General features: G+C 39.4%; 1 protein-coding gene and 1 pseudogene across 1 annotated transcript in view; both read left to right on the forward strand.

Moving 5' to 3' along the window:
* Hhla2 (HERV-H LTR-associating 2) overlaps window positions 1-19549 on the forward strand; it is a 97411-nt gene extending 77862 nt beyond the window's left edge. The window contains exons 3-8 of the mRNA XM_017800206.2: window positions 1748-2101; window positions 9988-10263; window positions 11979-12296; window positions 14883-14993; window positions 16293-16389; window positions 17970-19549. Of these exons, the coding sequence (XP_017655695.1) occupies window positions 1748-2101; window positions 9988-10263; window positions 11979-12296; window positions 14883-14993; window positions 16293-16360 (1127 nt within the window). The 3' untranslated portion in view covers window positions 16361-16389; window positions 17970-19549. The remainder of the gene's footprint in view (window positions 1-1747; window positions 2102-9987; window positions 10264-11978; window positions 12297-14882; window positions 14994-16292; window positions 16390-17969) is intronic.
* LOC103740733 lies at window positions 5600-6974 on the forward strand (annotated as a pseudogene).
* Window positions 19550-23023: the final 3474 nt, after the last annotated feature.

Below are 23023 nucleotides of genomic sequence, written 5' to 3' on the forward strand. Positions count from 1 at the left end.
AATATTCTGAATCTGAAAAAAATTGCAACAGTTCTGATTTTAGATAAGTACTCCTCAACCCGTATTTCTTCTGTTGCAATAGCACTGGGATTTTCCCTAAATGATCACTTTATGTCTATTTTGACTAACTCATAGGATATCTTGAGAGTAATCTTATTATGGCTTGAATAGGAAACATCCCTTACAGGTTCATGTGTTGAATGCTTGACCTTCAGTTACTGGTACTGTTTTGAGTGGATCTGAAAACTTAGGAGGTAGGACTATAACACATAGTATATTGGTAAATTTTCAAGGGCTGTTTGAACTTGTTGAAAGCAGACTCTGAGAGTGAGGAGACCCTCCCTTTTTTCAGACTCAAGCGTGTTCATGTCAGTAGTGCCTTCCAAAATCCTGCCCTGGGTCAGGCTGGCCTCTTTGCTAATAGGGAATGATGGGGGAAGGGGCAAGCAAGCAATTAAGGATATTAAAAACTTTGTGTCCTTGGAACAACTAGAAAGTAAACTATTTCCTCTAGACGTTACTCTTTTTTATCCCATGGCATAAAATGCCTGCAGTGGGAACAGGAAGCTGGAAATGCCTCAATAGACAGACTCTCAATGGGGAACTCCAGCATCACTCTTCTCTAGTCAATTTCTGCTGGACATCGCATGCCCTGCTTTATGATGCTACTTTCTTTTGCTCTCTGAATCAGATTCATCTAGTCTTCTCTGCTGGATGCTGTAATTACCTGATTGATGATATCCTGCTTTCTTCTGCTTCTGCCTATCTGCTCTTTGCTATTTGTTATTTTAGCTTTGCTTGCTACATGCTTAATAAAGTCATTTATTGAAAACTCAAATTATGGCTATCATAGATGATTCTCCAGACTGTATTGAACAGAGGCTTGACTGAAAGAAGTAGGTCACTGTGGATCTCCTTGGGAGCTCAACCTTGCCCCAATCTCCTTTCCTGTTCCTTATTTCCTCTTTCATGAGGTGAGTAACCTCTGTCAAATGCTCCCATTGTTATGATGCTCTGCCTTCATCCAGGCTCAGAAATAATAGCATTTTCAAGAATGAATTGAACCCTCTCAAACCTTAAGCTCAAATAAACATTTCCTCCCCCAGTTTTTTTTTTTTTCAGATATTCCTCACACTGAGACAAAATACAAATACAGGCTTTAAGTCAAAGTAAATAAGTTGTTTCTTTTTTCCATTTGGTCTCATTCTGCCTGTATCTGTCTGAAATTAACATCCAGATTCCTAACAGAATATTGAACCTGGCATTGCCCTATAAATGTGCCATGTACCTCTTGATCCAGTCAAATTAACTATTTTCCTCATTCTTTTAGAGCCTTCTGGCTCTTGCTAGCTATTAATGTTATAGTATGTGTTAAAAGTGAATGTGTTCTGGGAATTTAAATCAATAAGTCTTTCATATTCACTATTTCTAGTACTACAACAGACTAGTATTGGAAAAGAGACAAACCGTTGATCAAGTGGGCTGCAAACTAACATGCCTGAGCTTTGTACTGTTGCCAATATTACAGTTATTTTGAATCAATTAGAAATTCAGCTAAAATGGAAAGTACTCCAATACAGAGCTTTAGGTCTTTTTTCTAATGATTAGCCAGCCAGGGCTTCCTGATAATGTGGTGTGTTAATGATTAGGCTGCTCAGCTAGGAGGTTCATCTAGGCAGTTTTGATATAGGCTTTGACAAGCACCTGACACTAATCCTCTTCATTTTGTCTCTGCTCCTGATTTTAGATATGGTCTATTCATTCTTGACAAGTCCCAATAATAATACGAATGAGAAACTTGCTATTGGAAGATATGATGAAGACGTAATTCTCCCTTGCTCATTTAAGAGTGGCCCTGATGTCGTAATTCACTGGAAAAATCAAGATAACTTTGTTCACAGTTACTACGAGGACAGGGACCATTTGGAAAGACAGTATCCCAGATATGTACACCGAACATCTCTCTTTCATAGTGAGATTCACAATGGGAATGCTTCCCTATCTGTCAAAAGATTGAACCTTCTGGATGAAGGAATTTATGTGTGCTATGTTGGAACAAATAGTGGATACATCACAAACAAAGTGGTGCTTAAGGTGGGAGGTAAGTGTGCATGTAAGTTTTGGTAAAGTTGTGATTTGAGGTAATCCCAAAACATCTTAGATATAGGATCTTACTTTATATTGGTGCCTACTATGTCATAGTATAGGCAGGCTATGACTGATACAACTATTCCCCTATTGGTAGATGTCTAGGCATTCTAGTGTTTTCCGTTGTAGACAATGCTGTGATGAATGCCTTTATAGTTACATTTAATGCAATATAAGATTTTAATGTTCCAGTGATACAGCAGCATAAGAACATTCATTTCCCTTTTAGATATATCAGCTCTGAATATTATCAACCCTGAGCACTTCTTCCAATAAGGTGTCTAAAATTACTGACTAAAAATACTGAATTTTAAACTTAAGTTGAATTTTTGTAATGAGAATAAAGTTACGGTTTATTTATATTACTTCATCCTCTCTGTGGTAACTATTACATAACTCTATCCATACTATTGAATATAATTTGTGTTCCCAAAATGTTCTTCAGTGTGGGTCCATTTACTGGAGTCTGGTCAGCCTATGAGGCATCAAACCGTTAAACAAAAATGACTTTTCCTCTCCCTGTGGCTATCAATTGCCAGTAGATCCTCAGCTAGGGCTGGGACTTCTTGCCAGCCTCCCCATCCATACTTGGTTTTTGTCTGCCTTGGGCTTGCACAGGTCTTACGTACACTGTCATAAGCGCTGTGGGTTCATATGTGCAGCTTCCCTGTGGTGTCTGTACAACATGTTTTCCTGGCTCTTTCAATCTTTCTGCTTCCTCTTCCACAATGATCTCTGAGTCTTCATAGAAGAGGGTGTGATATAGATGTCCCATTTAGGGCTGAGTACTCCACACTCTCTTATTCGCTGTTTGTTGACCATTTGTAGGTCTCTGTGTCAATCACCATCTGCTGTAAGAAGAAACTTCTCTGCCAAGAGTTGAGAGATGCACTAATCTATGGCTATAACAATAAATCATTAAGAGTCAGTGTATTTCTATGTCTATTTAGCAGAATAATAGTAGTAGGTTCTCCCTTATAGCCTTATCTGTCTAAACATAGGTTCTTGGCACTGATAACAGCACTGGGTATGGGCTCTGTCCTGTGAAATGGGCTTTAAATCCAAGCAGAGGGTGGTTTATTGCTCCAGTAACATTCATGCCACTATTGCACCAAAGGGCATATCTTACTGGTGTTATTGTAAGTTTCAAGCGTTTACAGTGATGTTGATGATACTTTTCTCTTTTGGTAGCATGCATAGCTAGTACTAGAAATGGCACTATTAAAGCTAGGCAGTAGAGATGAAGCTTCCACGTCAATACTGCCTTGATTTCTCCTTGCTTGTTCCATGGCTCATATATGTAGTATCCTTAGCAATAGGGTTTTACTGCCAAGTTCTGGTGGGTAACCAAGAGCAGTAGCAATAGCCAGGATTATTAGAGGATCTGTGGACCTCCCTAGTTAACAACTCCAAAAGAGGGAGTCTATTCCTGGCATTGAGCTGTTATTTGCTAGCCTGTAATATTTGGTAGGGGCATAGAACCCCTGTTATAGGGTAACTCCATTTAAATTCTTTTTATATTACATATATTTTTAAGAGAAATTTCTATAACAGTGGGTTTCCATATGACCTTTTCAAAAGGCCTTTCATGTTAGTTATCCTTCCCCTTGCTTCCTGCTCTTCCCTGACCTCATGTTCCCCTCCCAATTTAACTCTTCTGTTCCATTATTCTCTATTCCCCTTTTATGTCACTGAATTCTGTCTTCCCTTCTGATGAAGTTCCCTCCCCTACAACCCCTTACTAGTTTCCCAACCTCTGTGGATTTTTCAATTGAAACACACCTAACTCACCTATCTAAAGATTCAAAGCTAGCATCCACTTATGAGTGAGAATATGCAAATTTGTCTTTCTGGGTCTGGGTTACTTTACTCAGGATAACTGTTCCCAGTTCCATCCATTTACTTGAAAATTTTATAATTTCATTTTTCTTAATAGCTGAACAATATTCCATTGCGTAAATGTACCATGCTTTCATCATCCATTCATCAGTTGACGGATATCTCAGTTGTTTCCATTTCCTGGCTATTGTGAATAGAGCAGCAGAGAACATGAATGAACAGGTACCTCTGGAATAGGATACAGAGACCTTTGGGTATATACCTAAGAGTGATATATCTGGATCATGTGGTAGATCTATATTTTAGCTTTTTGAGGAATCTTCACACTGATTTCCATAATGGCTGCACCAGTTTTCACTCCCATAAGCAGTGAATAAGTGCCCCCTTTTCCCCACATTCTTGGCAGCATTTGACATTGTATTTTGGATCTTAGCCATTTAGACTGAGGTAAAATGAATTTCCAAAATAGTTTTAATTTGTATTTCCTGATGGGTAAAGATGTTAAGCATAAAAAAATAATTTTCAGCCATTTGTATTTCATCTTTTGAGAACTCTCTGTTTAGTTCATTGCTCCAACTTTTAATTGGGTTCTTTGTTTTTAATTTTTTTTGAGCTTTTTATATAGTCTAGATACTAACCCTCAGTTGGATGTATAGCTGATAAAGATTTTTTTTCCATTCTATAGGCTGCCACTTCATTCAAATGATGGTGTCCTTTGCTGTACAGAAGCTATTTTGTTTCATGAGGTCTCATTTGTCAGTTGTTGGTCTTAATGCTTGTGCTAGTGGGGTCCTTTCCTTTGCTTAGAAGTTCTAGAGTATTCCTTATTTTCTCTTCTATCATATTCAGGGTATCGGGTCTTATGTTGAGGTCCTTGATCCATTTAGAGTTGAGTTTTATGCAAGGTGAGAGATATGGCTCTAGCTTCATTCTTCTACATATAGCTATCCAGTTTGACCAGCACCATTTGATGAACGTGCTGTGTTTTCTGCAATGTGTCTTTTTGGCCTGCTTGTGAAAAATCAGGTGGCTGTAATTTCATGGACTTAAATATGGGGTCCTCAGTTCTATTCCATTGATCAATGTGTTTGTGTTTTTTGTTGCTATTGTTGTTTTTGCAAGTACCATACTATTCTTATTACTATAGCTCTGTATTATAATTTGAAATCAGGGATGGTGATGGTTCCAGATCTGCTTCTATTGTTTGGGATTGTTTTGGCTATCCTATTTTTAATTTTTGTTTGGTCTGTGTGTGTGTGTGTGTGTGTGTGTGTGTGTGTATGTCCATAAATGTAATCCACTATATAAACAGACTCAAAGACAATATCATATGACCACCTCATTAGAGGCAGAAAAGGCTTTTGTAAGAAGTGGTCTCAGTTCAACTAGGAATATATACGACTTCTGAGACTGAGGTTCAAGGACAGATTCCACACTGTCTAGAGTGGAAGGGAAGCTTGAGGGGCTGCTAGGTGACAGGTTTGGTAGGCAGGTTGGTATTGATTTTTTGATTGGAAAGAAAGAGGATGAATACAGTTTGGTGCTAATCAAGAAAATGGGTTTGCTGTCAGAAAGCAGATGGGGTGAAAACCATCACTAACTGTAAGCCTAAATGGGAAAGGAAAAGACTCACATCCACATTGTAGTCATTGGACTCATAGATTTGAGCAAGTTCACCGCTACTGGTCATCTGATCTACAGATGTGGTACGATCAACAAATGAGCCATTGGAAAATTTGGGAAGGAGAAGGAGGCTGCTGAAATGGGTAAAAGCTCATTCGAGTATGCCTGGGTCTTGGACAAACTCAAAGCTGGGTGTGATGTCACTATTGATATCTCCCTGTGGAAGTTTAAGACCAGAAAATATTATGTGACTATCATTGATGCCCCAGAACACAGAGACTTTATCAAAAACATGATTACAGACACATCTCAGGCTTACTGTGCTGTCCTGATTGTTGCTGCTGGTGTTGGCAAATTTGAAGCTGGTATCTCCAAGAACGGGCAGACCTGTGAGCATGCCCTTTTGCCTTACACATTGGGTGTGAAACAGCTAATTGTTAGTGTCAACCAAATGGATTCCACAAAGCTGTTCTATAGTCAGGAGAGATATGAGGAAATTGTTAAGGAAGTCAGTAAGAAAGTTGGCTACAACCATGACACAGTAGCATTTGTGCCACTTTCTTCCTGGAATGGTGACAACCTGCTGGAGCCAAGTGCTAACATGCCTTGGTCCAGGGATGGAAAGCCACTCGTAAGGATGGCAGTGCCAGTGGAACCACACAGCTGGAAGCTTTGGACTGTATCCTACCACCAAATTTTCCAACTGACAAGCCTCTGTGATGGCCCCTCCAGGAGTCTACAAAATTGGTGGTATTGGTACTGTCCTTGTGGGCAGAGTGGAGACCAGTGTTCTCAAATGCGGCATGGTGGTTACCTTTGCTCCAGTCAGTGTCACAACTGAAGTCAAGTCTGTTGAAATGTACCATGGAACTTTGAGTGAAGCTCTTCCTGGGGACATTGGCTTCAATGTAATAGAACGTGTCTGTCAAATATGTTCGACATGGTAATGTTGTTGAAAAGATGACCCACCAATGGAAACAGCTGGCCTCACCACTCAGGTGATTATCCTGAACCATCCAGGTCCAATTAGTGCTGGCTAAGCCCCTGTGCTGGATTGTCACACAGTTCACAAAGCTTGCAAGTTCAAGTTCACTGAGCTTAAAGAAAAGATAGATTACTGTTCTGGTAAGAAGCTAGAAGACAGCCTGAAATTCTTGAAATCTGGTGATGTAACCATTGCTGATATGGTTTCAGACAAGCCCATGTGTGTTGAGCATGTCTCTGATTATCCTCCTTTGGGTCATTTTGTTGTTCATGATATGAGGCAAGCAGTTGCTGTGGGTGTCATCAAAACCATAGACAAAAAGACTATGAGAGCTGGCAAGGTCACCAAGACTACCCAGAAAGCTCAAAAGGCTAAGTGAATATTATCCCTAATACCTGCCACCCCAGTCTTCATCAGTGGTAGAAGAATGGTCTCAGAACTGTTTATTTCAACTGGCCATTTAAGTTTAATAGGAAAAGGCTGGTCAATCATAAAAATACATCATAAAATGTTCAGAAGGTAAGGAGAATGTTTTGTGGACCATTTTTTTCCTTTGTGGCAATTTCAAGTTATTAGTTTTTAAAATCAAGGCTTTTTAATGGAAACTACCAAAAATCTGTCACAGAATTTTGAGACCCATTAAAGCAAGTTTACTGAGAAACAAACAAACCCCAAAACAAAATGGGCAAATGTAACAATTTTATTTTTGGTTTTGTTTTGAGACAGGATCTCCCTGTATCCCTGCCTGGCCTGGAACTTACTATGTAGACCAGGCTGGCCTCAATCTCACAGAGACTCGCCTGCCTCTGCCTCCCCTATACTGGAACTAAAGGCATGCACCACCATGCCCAGCTAAAATATAACACTTGACTGGGTCTTTCTGCAATGCTATGTAGGCTGCACAATCCCAGCTATGTCTAGGAGTATGGGAATTGGCTGGGAGGGCAGGGGAGGTTCTATAGAACAGGCCCAGCTGGCCTGGTGTGAAGGCTGCATGACCTAAGGTAGGCCTGTTGGAATGGGACAGTGGAAAGAGAACACTGGGGCCTGGGAACTCACAGGTCTGAGGGGTACAAGGAGCTGTGTGGCCTGAGCAGGCCTACAAGCTGTGCTGGGATGTCTGACAGGGAATGCTGGGGTTGGGGAACTTACAGGTCTAGATTGGCTCTTAGAATCTTTAGGCCCCCTCTTCCACAACGTTCCCTGAGCTTTGTGGGGAAGGTCTGTGATATAGATGTCTTATGGCTGAGTATTATTATTTTTTTTTGGAAATAGTACTATGACAGAGCTTGGCATAGTGGCAAATACCCCTGATTCTAGCACTTGGGATCCTGAGGAATCCCAAGCAGAATTGTGAGCTTGACACTAGCCTACATCACATGGAAATGCCCAGTCTCAAATGAAACAAATCAAATGTAAAGCTCTTATGTGCTTAAATGACTATAATCATAATGTAAAAACAGTTTTCATATGCATCAGGAAACAAAAATTTCATATTAATTCTCCTATGGTAATATTTCTGATACTGTGGTAGGTGGGAAGAGAAGTCACTGAGGTGTATTGGCAAGTTTGTGTGTGTGTGTGTGTGTGTGTGTGTGTGTGTAATATATCTATGGTATTATATAAAATAAAGTACTATATGGTATTACATGCTTGGGAGGATATTTATTGTGGGTTGTTTTAACTAGTACTTGCCCCTTCTTTCTCTACCTAAGTTAGCTGATTTATGTCTTGACTCAGAATTACATGCTTTAAAAAATTGAAATAGAGGCCGGGCGTGGTGGTGCATGCCTTTAATCCCAGCACTTGGGAGGCAGAGGCAGGCAGATCTTTGTGAGTTCGAGCCCAGCCTGGTCTACATAGTGAGTTCCAGGCCAGCTGGGGATACAAGGAGACCCTGTCCCAAAAAGACCAAAAAAAAAAAAAAAAAAAAAAAAAAAAAAAAAAATTGAAGTAGGCTGAATGAGTAGCTGAAGAGTTCAGAGTGCTGCATGAACTTTTATCTACAGACTTTGTCCCCATTTTCCTTCTTAGCAAGGCCATTCAATTTGTCAGATAAGTTTCTAGAGATTAGAAGTTGCTATTTGCTGTATACCCATGTATGCTCTTTCTATTTTTCTTAGAAAACAACACTCTGTCTCAAGGTTCTACAGAGTTTCTCTTTTGGTTTACTTTTCCTTTCAGTAACTGGGAGTTTTTGCTAGTAAAACTTAGCATTTCATTACCTATGTGGGGAGAGCCACAACAGATCAAAATGCATGGTGCCTAGCCCTAGTTGATCCAGCTGCAATGCAACTTGTACACCTAAGACTCAGGGAACATCACTGAAGAAGGGAAAGAAAGGTTGTAAGAGCCAAGCCAGAGGAATAGGACACCTACTGCTAGATAATACATTCTAGGCATAATAGGGAAGCTGTACCCACAAAATCTCCACAATATTGTTGCCTAATAAGAACTGCATGTTAGATTTAGGAGGGCAGAAAAGGAATGAGTTTAAAGTTTAGAAATAAGAATCAGAGCCAGACCTGCTACAGGCAAGGAAAGTGCTCCCTGGATTCAGGAAGTCCAGCAAAGGGCTGATAGCTCTTTTCCTTGAGGAATGGCTATCTGCGTTCTGAATGGGGAGCAGTCTGGTCTTATATAGGAACTCTGCTGCACACAACTGCAAGAGTTAACTCCATGCCAGGGTCTGGCGTCCTTGAGGGTCTCTTTTCTCAAGATTATTTGCTCAGGCAGATGGGTGAGTTATCTATAGCCCTAAAGGAGACAGGTGGGTTCCACAGTCTCTCTCAGTCCAGGGAGTGACCAGTTGATAAGGCTTGAGCAAGGCCAAGCTGCCAATTTAGGGCCAGTTAGACACTTTAAGGGATTTATGGCTTTCCCTAATGAGGCTGTGGCTCTTCTGCAATTCGTATATTCTATCACTGCATAATGACACCAGTTTACATGTCACTGTAGATGGGGGAAATGATACAGGGTCCCACCTCGAAATGAAGAACTATTGGCAATCAATGGATACCAAGGGAGGGATAATTAATCTTTTCCAGAGACAAGCTCTCTGATAGGTTATGTAATCTCAAGTCATAAGTCCTAAACACGTGTACACGCAGGCACCCCCAAATGGACTCCATACATTTTGTAGACATATATATTTATAAATGTATCTATGTATATGTGACAATAATAATAATCAAAGAAGAGGATAAGAATTTGAGAGGGAGTGGGGGAACACTGAAGCAGTGGAGGGGGAGAGTGAGAGGGGTGGAGATGATGCATATACAGTAGTCTTGTATGAAATTCTCAAAAAATTATAAAAAAGAAGTATTCTGGACAGATGGCCTAGAGAAGCTAATAGTCACCATTCTCCGTATTCCATTCTTTCTCCTGTGTAGCTTTCCAAATACCCACGATGAAATATGAAAACAGGGGCACAGAGAGCTTCCTGGTATGCAGTATATCGAGTGTTTATCCTCGTCCACGTATCACATGGAAAATGGAAAATGCTTCTGTCGCTTCTGTCTCTGAAAGCAATTCAAAAGAAACTGGGATTTGGGGCCTTTTTTGTATTAACAGCATACTGAATATCACAGAATCAAATTCATCTTATGAGTGTGCTATTGAAAATTCACTTCTGCATCAGACATGGAGAGGACGATGGGTTTTGGCAGGTAAGCTCCTTAGGACTCTGTGTGTAGTGGTGCTGTGTCAGAGGCTGGGGGCTACTGGGGATAGAGCTACAGGAAAAAAAGTAACAAACAAAAAGGAATATCCACCTACAGTAATGCTACTTTGGCTGCATTAGTTCAGAGCATTGTTCCCATTGATAAAAATAGAAGTAATTCCTACTTTACTAGGTGTTTATACATTGAATGAAAACATTTATGAAACGGAATGCAGAAAATCTGTCTACAAATGTTAGTGTATTTCTCGATGGCTCCTCCTCCAAACATGGTTTTCCACCTGCTTTGCACTTTCAAGTGTGAGGTAAAAGGAAGGAATGCTTGTTTTTATCAGATCACAACTTGTGATTCTCCCCAATTAAACAAAATTTCATTAAAATTTAACTGTTACTATTGCTTATTTTATATAGTATTAACACACTGATCTTTTAAAAAATATTTTTTTACATTGATTTATTTATTTGGGGAACAGTGGGGCACATGCATGTCACAGTCAGCATGTGGAAGTCAGAGGACAATTTGTGGGAGTCGTTTCTTCCCTCCTACCATGTGGATCCTGGGGATTGAACTCAGGCCATCAGGCTTGGCAATCTCAGGTTCTAGTCCATTAATCTATACCCAATAGCTTTATCATAATTACGTTAATTTTTTTTTTGAGACAGGGTCTCCCTGTAGCCTCAGCTGTCCTAGAACTTGCTATGTAGACCAGGCTGGCCTTGAACTCACAGAGATCCTCCTGCCTCTGCCTCCCCAGTGCTGGGATTAAAGGTGTGCACCACCACACCCGGCTAATTATGTTAAATTTTTATGACATACTTTTTATTCTTATTTGTGTATATATGTGTACGTGTGTATGCAACATGTGTGTGCATGTCCACAGAGGTGAGAAAAGGTTGTCAGATCCCTAGTATTGGAGTTACAATTGGAGGGGCAAACTGAGAATATTCTACAGTCTCCTAAAGCAACTCAGACTACTGGGGATTACCTGCACACAGTTGGATTTATAATGCTTATGTGCTAGAAAAGAGAACTGGTTAAGGTGGAAAGATAAGCCACAGTTGACTGTGGTATGGTGGCCCTTGTCTGTCATCTCACCTGCTCAGGAGGCTGAGGGAGGAGGATCATAAGGTCAAGATCAGGCTAGGAAAATTAGCAAGACCCTCTCTCAAAATGACCATTAATAAGAGGCTAAGGAGGTTAGTGATAGAGTACATGCTTAACATGCATGACATCCTGAGTTCAATCTACAGTAACACCTAAATAAATAACAAAGCAAATAAACAATAAAAGTAAGGAACTAGAGGTGTAGTTGAGATCATAAAGCTAACAGTGACTACTCAGCAATAGGTGGAGTGGCAAGAGCCCTGGAGAGCAGCTGCATTCAAGAGTCAGCAGAACACTGGAACAGAGAGTAGCATTCCAGAGTGCTGTCATCAGGCTGGAAGAGTTTAAGTCCAGCCGCCTTACCTCCCTAGCTGACCCCAGCACGGCACTACTTGAAGGCCTAATCTAACCTTAGAGGGAAACTGAAGTAGAAAGAGTAGAGCTTTTCCTTTGTGAAACTCTGCAGCACAAATATCAAAATGCTTCTCCCAAAGATGTAAGTACTATAGTTTGCATTCCTTCCTAATCTTAAGTGTAACTTAGAAAATTCATTTGACAGTTTGTCTTCATGGATGTTTGCTTTCTGGTTCTGTTGTTAGGTAGCCATTGGAAATCACGACATGAAGCCATTTTACTCTCCTGTCCAGTCATCAGCAGTTTTTTGCTACCAAATCAAGGCTTACATGTTACTTGGACCAAAGTAGAAAATGGGTCATCCTCTATCTTGGCTTCCCATCTGAGCTCTTCGCAAGATACAACTATAAATGACCCTCGATTCTCCTGGAATAAAGAGCTGATAGATCAGAGTGACTTCTCGATGGTTTTGACAGATCTTAACCCTTCAGACAGTGGGGAATACTTGTGTAATATTTCTTCACGTGAATATACTTTACTTACTGTTCACAGGCTGCATGTAGGTAAGTTGCAAGTAGGACTGGCTAATATGTTTTGGCTGTTGCTATAGAGGTTTGTGAAGATCTGTCAAAATGTAATCTACCGCGATACTTTTGGTCATGGTGATAGACGATGCCCCATCTTTTGACCACACAAAAGTCTTGTATTGACAAAGAGTAACTCCCAGATTTCCTTTTTGCTGTTCCCATGCTTCAGAAATGAAGGGAAACACATTGGTAGGTAAAGCATCTTCAACTCCTGCTTGTTGTTATGTGTAATATGAACTTTAGAGCCCTGGTTTGGGAGTTGAGGCTTTAAGTGCAGTAGGAATTTAGAATTGGACACTGCTGGGTGCTGGGAAACATGACACTGTCTGTTAACATGATGGAAACAGTCACCACATGATATTTGAAGCACTAAGCATATGCCTGGTTCCCCTCACTGTTTACTGCTGTTAGTTGGCAAAATTCATTATTTATAAGTAATAGTTCTAGTTGACTAACCAGACAGTCATGCAATGTGTGCCAAGGAGTTGGCTTTTGGGGGAAGCTGGTTGGAGCTTAGCATAAGAGAAAACCCTAGGAGTTCCCTTTATTCGCTTAATAAGGATATTGAGACAGTGGAGCCTATGATTCAGGAATTTTTTAATTATCCCAGTCGTAAAAATTAGGAAGAATAACAGATTTCAAAGTTTGGTGGTCCTATGTGGTAATATTGGAGATAAGAGCACAGACTTCTCCTTGGGTTATGTGGTCTTCGACAGAACCTTCTGCACTGAGTGAGAACGTTGCCTTGATGGTATAGAATGGAAAGCTAGGGATGCATTTAAAGTTCCTATTTTTCTCCCAAATACAAGTGTTAGTTTTATGTAAAATGCAGTTAGGCACACTTCTATTTTTAAAACTGTTGCCTCATCTTAGATTCATTTTGGAGCACAGAAAAATAATCAAGAAAAATCTGTCTGAAGATCACATATGCCCTATCTCTTTAAGAAATGATTTAATTTTCATTTCACACAAAGTGAAGAATCAGGGACATTCAGCTCTAGTGAAGAGAAAGGACTTTTCAGAGCATCTCATTGTCACATAAATCCTGGCCTGTGCAGACTGGGAGGGTCTTCCTGCATCCCATGAGAAGAGGCAGGAACATCCCAACAGGACAGAGACTAGAGTGGTTACGGTACTACAATCTTTCAAGGAGATTGGCTTCTTCTCCTTAATTGCAATTTTCCACTTGCTGCCTTGCCAGGAGATGCCACAGCATATGAACCCAAGGCAGTTGGGATCCCTAGAATCCAGATCTACTCAACAAAAGTTACACCGAACTACATAGAATTAAGTAATCTTTTGTAAAGCATACTACTGGGTTAATATGTAACATTCAGGTTATCTCTCTACTTATGCAGAGATGGAGGATCACAAGTGTGAAATAGTTATATCTTGCAGGATTTTTTTCAGAATGGAAGTACATTTGAAAGCGCTTTAGAAGGTCAGCTTGTTTCCGTGTAACCTTTTTTTTCTTCTTCATAAGAGACAGAAATTCAGAACAAACACTAAGTGGAGAGATTAAATTTTCTTTGTTATAAAGCACTATTTATGGTATTCAGTGGTAATAGTATCTTCAAAGCAATTTATGTATAACATACAGAGATATTAATTTTAAAGAATAACCCATGAACATTGTTTTTACCCTAAATTAGCCTTTTGCTCTAACACATCCTATTATTTTGTAGAACGAAATTCAGAACAAACACTAAGTGGAGAGATTAAATTTTCTTTGTTATAAAGCACTATTTATGGTATTCAGTGGTAATAGTATCTTCAAAGCAATTTATGTATAACATACAGAGATATTAATTTTAAAGAATAACCCATGAACATTGTTTTTACCCTAAATTAGCCTTTTGCTCTAACACATCCTATTATTTTGTAGAACAGGGATCACCAGATTAGATGGGTCAGACTTTGGTATCTAAGCTATTCAAATTTCTCCCTTTTCAATTCTGTATAACCTTTATCCTAATTATAATAATTCTAGTTCAGACTAGCATGCTAGAAGCTTGGACTCCTTCAGTTATTCTGAGGACCTCTAAGCACTATTAGGCAGAGGTCAACTTTCCCTTCTCATCACCTTGGATATCTTACTACTGTTCCTCTAAGACTGTCTTCCCTGGGTCATTGAAGACTGTACTCTTCCCTAATGGTCCAAAGAGAACTCTAGATTGAGGCTAGTTTTGGAGTCTTAAACTGTTTATAATAGATTCCTTGCTCCTCAAGTTTTTAGACTCTTTTCTCTCCTAATTTTCACCATTAGTCTGACCTAATTGGTTGATATTATAATATCTATACGTTTCTCTTAACAGACACACTGAGACTCAGAGATATTGATACTCCTAGTAAACTCTTCCGTTCAGTCTAGTCTCTTGTATTATCTTTAAAGAGCCTTTTCATTACGTGAAATGTTTTCCATATGAAGTCTGCCTCTCATCTGGGATGCAGAGGCAACTAATTTAAAAAATAGTAAACATATTGTACCCCCACTAACCTATCTACATTTGTCTTACTTAGTACATTTTCTTTTAGTTCACAGACTCTCTTTCTTTTATTTAGCATTAAGTCAAAGAAGAGATTCCTGGAAAATACGTACATGTATTTTTTTGGTGGCTTTACTGGAAATAGCCTTTATGGGAGCTTATATGTGCTGCTTCAGAATGTCAAGAGGTAATATAGAGACTGGTTTTGCCCTGGGATGATCCATGTCCTTTGTATTAAAGAGGCAGAGAAACAGAACTAACACTGCTGCTCTGGCTATACACAGATCTAAATTTTCTAGGAGTCATTTCCACAATTCATCAAAATATTTTAAAATGCTCCTGCATTTTTATTTAACTATTCTGCTTCCAAAAATGTATCCAGAGCAAGTGCTCAGAGGCACAGGAAGGCACATTCACCATACCTTATTGTTAATATTTCCAGTTGTACTCACTATTTTAATCACTAGTAGGGAAATTGATTTGAAACTGAAAAATCACAGGTGGTTTTTTATACAAAATAATTTCAAAACATTGGTTTTTTAAAATTTATTTAAAATAAAAAAGGATGGTCCAACCATCTTGTACTGGAAAATAGCTAGAAGGAAACAAGACAGTGCTTTGCAAAGCTGTCTTTGGAGTGATGGGTTCACCCATCCTCTCCCCTCACATGGATATTTCCCTCCTGCCCTGGGCTCTGCTGTCTCATTCTTTGGTTTATTCTATAGTTAGTGCTTTCCCAAAATGCTGTAACCTCATGGATCAATTTTATTTTAATCCTTACCAAATTAAAAAAATTAATTTTCCTAACTTTTATTAAACAAACTTGTATTACCTAATCATTTTTAAATGATAGGTTAAGATGCTATGATCATCAGTCTCCTTAAAATACTGCATTAAAATCTTCATTAATAATCAGAACTTGACCTGGAAAGAATCTGAACAAAACTAGATATCTAGTTTATTTCTACATTTTATTTCCACATTCCAGTTAGCATGAATCCAGGAAAGTTGTTCAATTGCCCAGCAGGTAGGTACTTGAAGCAGATTTGTGTGCACTAACAACACCGAGAATAAGTTTTCAGGGCAACACCAAGAAAGCATTTCACCGTTTTTGACCTTTTGATCATTGAGTCTAATAGGCAAGCTGGTCTCCTTGCTTGTTACTTCCGTCTCTCAGTTGTTCTTAGTTCTATCTCAAGTAGTCTAACTTGGTTTCAGATGTATTCTCTGGTCTAAGATAATGATCCTTGTAGTTGGATTAAATTCAAATTATGAAAGATGGAGTGCCACATCAGGAACAAACCTAACCTGAGGTGGCAAGGACAGAGAATAGTTCCCAAAACCTGGAATAAGGGAGTCATATCAAATCACTGCCTTGTAGGAGAGTGACAATAACTGAAAACACCCAGCCAGGTCAAGATGACTTACAGAGAAGGAATGTGCAGAATGAATACCTGACTAACTCTTCCCTCTTTCTGATCTCCAGCCAAAAGGAACAGAGACTCTGCTGATGGTGACCCAGGCTGTGAAGATCCCCCAAATAGCAATTTATGAAGAAGCAATCATGTGAAATTCATATCAGGGTATGTTCCTCCTAATTAAAAAGAGAATGTCCTATACTTCTCCAGTTAGGTAGATTGAAAACATATTTGAGCTGTTAAACTAAATCCCACAAACTCTAAATTACCTCCAGGTCCCTGGTTTTAGTTTCACATGCTTTGTTTCTAATTGCCTTTTCCAATAGTTAAAATGTCCTTACATTGGATATGTTTAAATGGCCAGAGTTTAGCAAGGGTGACAAGGAAAACTCTCCCTGAGAAATGGCATTCTATCCTTATTCTCAAACCACAGCATCTGCCCCTCCTTGGCCAGGACATTTCCATTGTGAGTGGGTGATAGAAACCTGGTCAACAACTGTAATGAGTCAAACAAGTATTGCTGATTGGTTGACGTGTATTTATTTTCTTCTTTGGAGCACTTGAAACAATCCTAAGAATTTACTGCTGTTTTATAGGCCATGTTTCTACAGTGAATGCATTTTAATATAGTTTGTTGGGGTAAAGACGTGAAGAGGGAAGTAACTAAGGTGGTTCTCCTAACGTAATTACGCTAAAATAGGAAAAAGAGAATTTGAGTGTTTACAAAGAGATGAGAAATTATTGTTCCCTTTTTTCTTATAGAAATGCGCTATGCCTCTGTTGATCAGAGTGTTCACAATGGTGATAACTCAAACAGAAAACAAGGGAAGACACATTATTCCTTATCAAGCCATTTATAATGTAATAAAATAAATATCAAAAAAGTCAAAGAGGCATGGAATTAACGTTTATAATCCCAGTACTCAAGGTAGAGACAGGAGGCTAATGAGTTTGAGACCAGCCTCAGTTGTATAGTAAGACCCTGTCTCAAAACCACCACCACCACCAACAGCAAAGGAATTGAAGCTTCGATTAATTTACATATTGTCACATAAGACTTAGGGGGAAAAAAAACAGGAGGAATCTCATGATAGTATAATAGAAAAAATACAATCAGACTTTTCTCAGTGTTGGTAACTAAATACTCTCCTTACTTAAATAGCTGCTCTTCTAGTCTCTGATTGTTATTTGCAAAGAAGACACCCAGATGCTCACCAGAGGCTGCGCCAGCAAACTTATCCTTCAGATAAAAATGACATTTGGTATTGTATTGAAATGGAAAGAAAGAGACAGATATACAAATGGAGAACTGTAGCGCATAGTTTCTACCCAGGCTCAAACTTCTGACCTTCTATATTTTCCCAGTCACTTCTAGGTCACTTGGTGACTGATAATTCATGTGCAACTTGTAGTTTGTTTCTTTTTTGCTGTATCCCTTTTTATGACTTTGTGTGTTCCACTAGTCAGAATATAAATAAGGGGCAGAAATAGGACAGACCTGCTTTTCTACTATTACTAGTAACAGCTAGTAAGCAGAGTACAGTTGGCTGGCATAATGCAGGCTGTCATGTCTCATTTTATAACAATCTCATGGATCTTTTTATAGATATAAGTGGTAGCTTGACCCTCCTTATCCCCACTTTTCCTACAAAACCACTAACATCATTCAGTGTTTAAGGTAAGAATGCTTATTTTGATTTGAACAATAGATGCTTATCAATTTTCTTGGTACTACTCTCTTTCAGAAAAGTCAATTAGCAAAAGAAGTCCTATACTTGATTTACTCAAAAGAAATTTTCTACTTGAGTCACTCCATTTGCCTGAGGATTTACTGGACTGATATCAACTCACCTTTCTCACTGCCATCCCAAGGCAATGGCTTGTTAGACTTGACAACTCCACCATTGTGAAGACAGCCATTTCTCCCCATACTCTGGTTTGAATGTGTCCCCAAGGCTCGTGTATTACAAACATTATTGCCAATGCAATAGTATTGGGAAGTAGGCCCCAATAAGAGATGGTTAGGTCATGGGAACTTTGCTGACATTGTGGGAGTAGGTTAGTTATTGCAAGAGTGGCTTGGCCCTCTCTTGACTTCCATCTTCTACCATGGGACCATGTACCAAAAACATTCCTGCCAGATGACGAAAACTTGATTTGGACTTGCCAGTCTCCAGAATTGTAATTAATTTCTGTTCTTTATAAATTATCTACTGCACAGCACTGGAAATCAAAGATCCAATATTACATTTATTCTTCAAGAAGTAATCATCATTTGCTGATTTGCTACCTGCATTAAGATGAAGAATACCTACCTGCAAAGGATTCCAGTTCAACTTAGGAAATAATAGTCTCATTAATTTACATTCCTGTTGCAGTCAACCTAAAAGGCTACTGTGAGTTTCTGTTAAGAACTCAGAAGAATTGTACAATTAGGAGCTAGTTCAAGATCTGATCAATTGATAATGGTGAGGGCAGATGGGAACAGAAGTCACCTTAGTGAATAGATGAAGAACCAGGGCCCGGAAACAGGAAGGCTGATTTGATAAGGCATCATTCCCTAGTTTTATAAAAATGATCATTTCAGCATAACTGATGAGGCAGAATGGTGACCTTTAGGATTTCCAGAAAGTAAGGATGTCTATGCCACCACGACTGCTTGGAGACAGAAGTCTTGCCATCTCTAGAATGGACCTGGATGGTATGTTAGAACTGGTTGGCATAGTTGATGACATGGACTATGAGGAATTCTGGCTCATCAGCATTCTAACATCTTTAGCTTTCCATGTAAATTTTATGTGGGGAGAAAGTGTAGAGCCCAGATGAGTTGATGATCAGCTTGCCTTAATTTTAAAATCAACTTAGAGGAAATAGATTGTTAGTATTTGTGTATTTGTCATTATAATTGTGCTTTTTGTGACTTAGGTAGTCAAGTTTTGAATTGTTGTTCATAGGAGAAAGCAAATTCTGATGTGCAGCATGACCTCCCCCAGCCCAATTATTTCTATCAATAGACCTCAGTTTCACAATCTCATACTTTGTACATAGTTTGTCATAATATTGTGTCAGATATTCATGATAGTAAATTATTAAAGACTCCAATGTAAAGAAAAACTCCATTGAGGTTACTGTACTTAAGTGTCTAAGTCCAAAATCAATGCTTCCCATGTAGGTAGGAGAATAGGGCCAAGAGCAAGGTCTGAAAGGCCTTCCACAAACCTTACCAAATTAGCTTATGAAAAACACAAGTTTACCCATAGGTTAAGTTATTATAGCAGTCACTATTTAGATGTCCTTGCTTCTTGCTGTGTGTGTTTTTATAGTAGTTGGAATCCCACTGAAACTGGCCAACAGCCCATGGAAAACATGATGCAGAGACCTGAAAGTTCAGTGCCTTGCCACAATGGGAGGACGATCATCCCACATCTACCACCCCCTCCAAGGCTCAGGGACTTTTGTGGAAGAGGTTGGAAGAAAGAATGTAAGAGGCAGAGGAAGGGATGGAGTGTTAACTGGAAATGTCCTCTGACCACTATGCCAGCAAGCTATAGTCACACCTCATTCCAATACTCATCGAGGAGCCGGGGGCGGGGGGGGGAGAGTCAGTTGCCCCTCCCAACCAATCAGTAGATCTTAGCTGCATGTGGGTGGAGGCACAAAGAATACATAATCTGAGAACACCAAGAGGCACCTCTCTCACCATTTTGTGTGGTTGTTGGGAGGTCACAGAATCTGTATTTGAGTGTGGACTTTACAGTGCAGCTGTAAATGTGGGGCGCCCACTCTTTTGTAAATAAATCCTTATCCTATGCTCTGTCAAAAAATAATAATAAATAAAATGTTTAAAAAAATAAAAACACAAGCTGACAAAGAGACAGGAACTCTCCAATCAAAGCCAACTTAAAAAAATTATTATTTTTATTTTATGTGTATGTGTGTATTGCATGCATGTAGGTAAGTGCATCTGTCTCGTGCAATGCCCACCGAGGACAGAAGAGGCTGTTGGATCCCCTGGAACTGGAGTTACAGACAGTTGTTAGCTGCTGTGTGGGTGCTGGGACTCGAACCCAGGTCTTCTGCAAAAACACTCAGTGTTCTTAACTGCTGAGCCATCTCTCCAGCCCCAAAGCCAACTTTTAAAACTGGCCACTGAAGCAGGTGCTGAGGCACTCCAGTATTCAAGAATAGCCTATGAGTCAGCATAATACTAAAATACACATCACTGAGTGGAGACAAGATGCTAATTAGCCATAGGACACATGAAGTTGTACATAGAATATGTAACAGAGAGTGCATGCATAGGTTAAAGTCTCAACTCTGTCGCACAGCCCACAGAGCTGATGGACTTTCTCCCTCTTCCCACTTACTTCTCTCCTCTTGGAAGAATACTCTCTCTTAGTAAACTGGCTTTACTTTTGCTGCAACTGTGTGTCCTTGCTTAATCCTTCATTTGTAAGTGCAAGGACCTGGAATCCCTGTGGACGTGTCCTCCAAACCTGATATTGACCTATGACGTCAGTTGGTGAACCAGCCAGTCAGGTAAGATTTGTGTTTTTAATCTCTTAAACTTCCAGCTCTTCAGAGGTGACTGATAGGAACTGCTTCAATTTGTGAACATGGGTGGATCATTAAGGGTCATTAGGGCACTAACTAGTGCTTTCCATCTACCATGTGGATCCCAGGGACTGAACTCAATTTTCTGGTCTTGGTGGCAAGCACCCCTATCTTCTGAGTCATTCTGTAGGCACTATGATGACTTAAAAATAATTATTTTATATGTATGAATGTTTTGCCTGCATGGATATGTGTATCTTAAGTGTGCAGTGCCCATGGAAAGCAGAAGAAGGCATCAGTCCTTGGAACTGGAGTTACAGATGGCAGTTATCCACCATGTGGGTGCTGGGAACTGAACCCATGTCCTCTGCAAGATCAGCCAGTGCTCTTAACTGCTGAGCATCTCTCTGGACCCCCTAAGGGTAATTTTTAAACTTACAATCATGGCATTAATATATAGGAGCTATTACTTATCTGCCCATGCTCTCCTCCATGAACCTGCTTGAATTTATTAAAAAACAGATTTTTCGAAGTCCTTATCTTGGGTGATTTTGAATTTTAAAAAATGGTAGTTTTAAGACAAAATCATTTCTGCCTGCTGCACATGATTGGAAAATTACGGAAGACATCATACAGAGAACTGATCCTAATGTGTTTAAATATAATTTAGATTCAGTTCTCTTTTACAGTATGTTTAAAACAATGACTCTTTGCAGGGTATGGTAGCACACACCTTTAATCTCAGCCCTTGGGAGGCAGGTGGATCTCTGTGAGCTTGAGGTCACCAGGGTATACATAGTGACTTCCAGAAGGGCTGTGACTAAGGAGACCCTCTCAAAACAACAACAGCAAAAACAAAGACAAAACAAAATAAAACAAACAAAACCCAATGACTCTTCCCTGTGCTTTCTCATTCTGTGCTTTTTATCACACTGTGCAGTAAGCAAGTAACCCAAAAGAAAGGAGACAAACACAAATGCAGGCAGAGATGTCATATTTTTTCCTGCCTTTGGTTAAAATAGAAATATCTCCAGGACTGTTAATACATTTTGTCTGCATTCCAGATGCAGCTTTCTGTGTTCTCATTGAAATATAGATATTTTTATTAAGAAAAAAATGTTTTCTAAAGACAAGACAAAAAGGAACCATCAAGAAAAATATATAAAAGTTTTATATATATATACATATATATATAGATATATATATGAACTATATCTTTGGTAAAGAAGGTAAAAGATGGAAAGGAAATGTTTTTAGATGAGAAAGGATTTTAGGTAGTAGATCTCTCCTCAGTAAAGGATTGTTCCAAAATGGAACTACAAAGAGGTGAGAACCAACCTGGGAAACTTAAGCTGCAGAAGGTCTATACAAATCACAGAAGGGCTGAAGGAATACAAAACTCAAAGGTGGTATGCACATGATTAGCTTTACTCTAATTAATGGTTATTAAACAATTCCTAGTGTTAGATTTACTTCATCAGTCACTGTGCTCCCCACATTAGACAGAGGCTGCAAAAGGAGACAGACACTGGAAATTAACTTTTAAATTTGGCTTTGAGGTTTTCAGCAACAGAGGTGAAATAGAGACAGTCCAAAATGCCCAGGGGAAGTTATTATAGGCAAAGAATAAGCCAAATTATTAGCCTGTTTTCTGGGAAATAATACATTTTACCAGGCAAATAAAACTTCCTCCTCCCTCAGAGAAACCCCAGGCAGAAGATTCTAAAAGGGCCATGCTTGCTGTAGCTATGGGAAACTAAAGCACTAGAAAAGAACTGTACTCCGGGTTCTAGGAAAACATGGATTTTCCCCCTCTGCAAGGAGGGAAACCACTGCAAAGGAGGATACCCCACCCTCTGCAGGGAGGTTGGAGCTTCAGATACAGTGATGGATGCCCCTGAAGACTAAAGCTCTCTGAGGTGTTCTAGCGAAAGTCCCAGTCCAATGAGTGCAAAGAACCAATGAGGTCCCTGGGTAACTTGATGTGATGGGTAAAATGTTAATTTTCTTTCCAATAATGGGGCTTCATTCAATACTTTATTTGTTAAGCCAGGATCCCTAATGAAATAAACTTCTATAGCAGACATGTTGATGAAAATGCCCCAAGGCTAAGGGAGTTATTGTTGCCAGTTGTGCCTTGGTAACAGCCCTATATATGGCTTAAGAACAAGGCATAACATTGGAAGTCCTCACCTAAAAGTTAGGGGACAGTCCAAAACCCATACCTTATTTTTCTCACTGCTCT

Source organism: Nannospalax galili, unplaced genomic scaffold (genome assembly GCF_000622305.1).
Source record: "Nannospalax galili isolate Female #2095 unplaced genomic scaffold, S.galili_v1.0 scaffold261, whole genome shotgun sequence".
Classification (NCBI taxonomy): Eukaryota; Metazoa; Chordata; class Mammalia; order Rodentia; family Spalacidae; genus Nannospalax; species Nannospalax galili.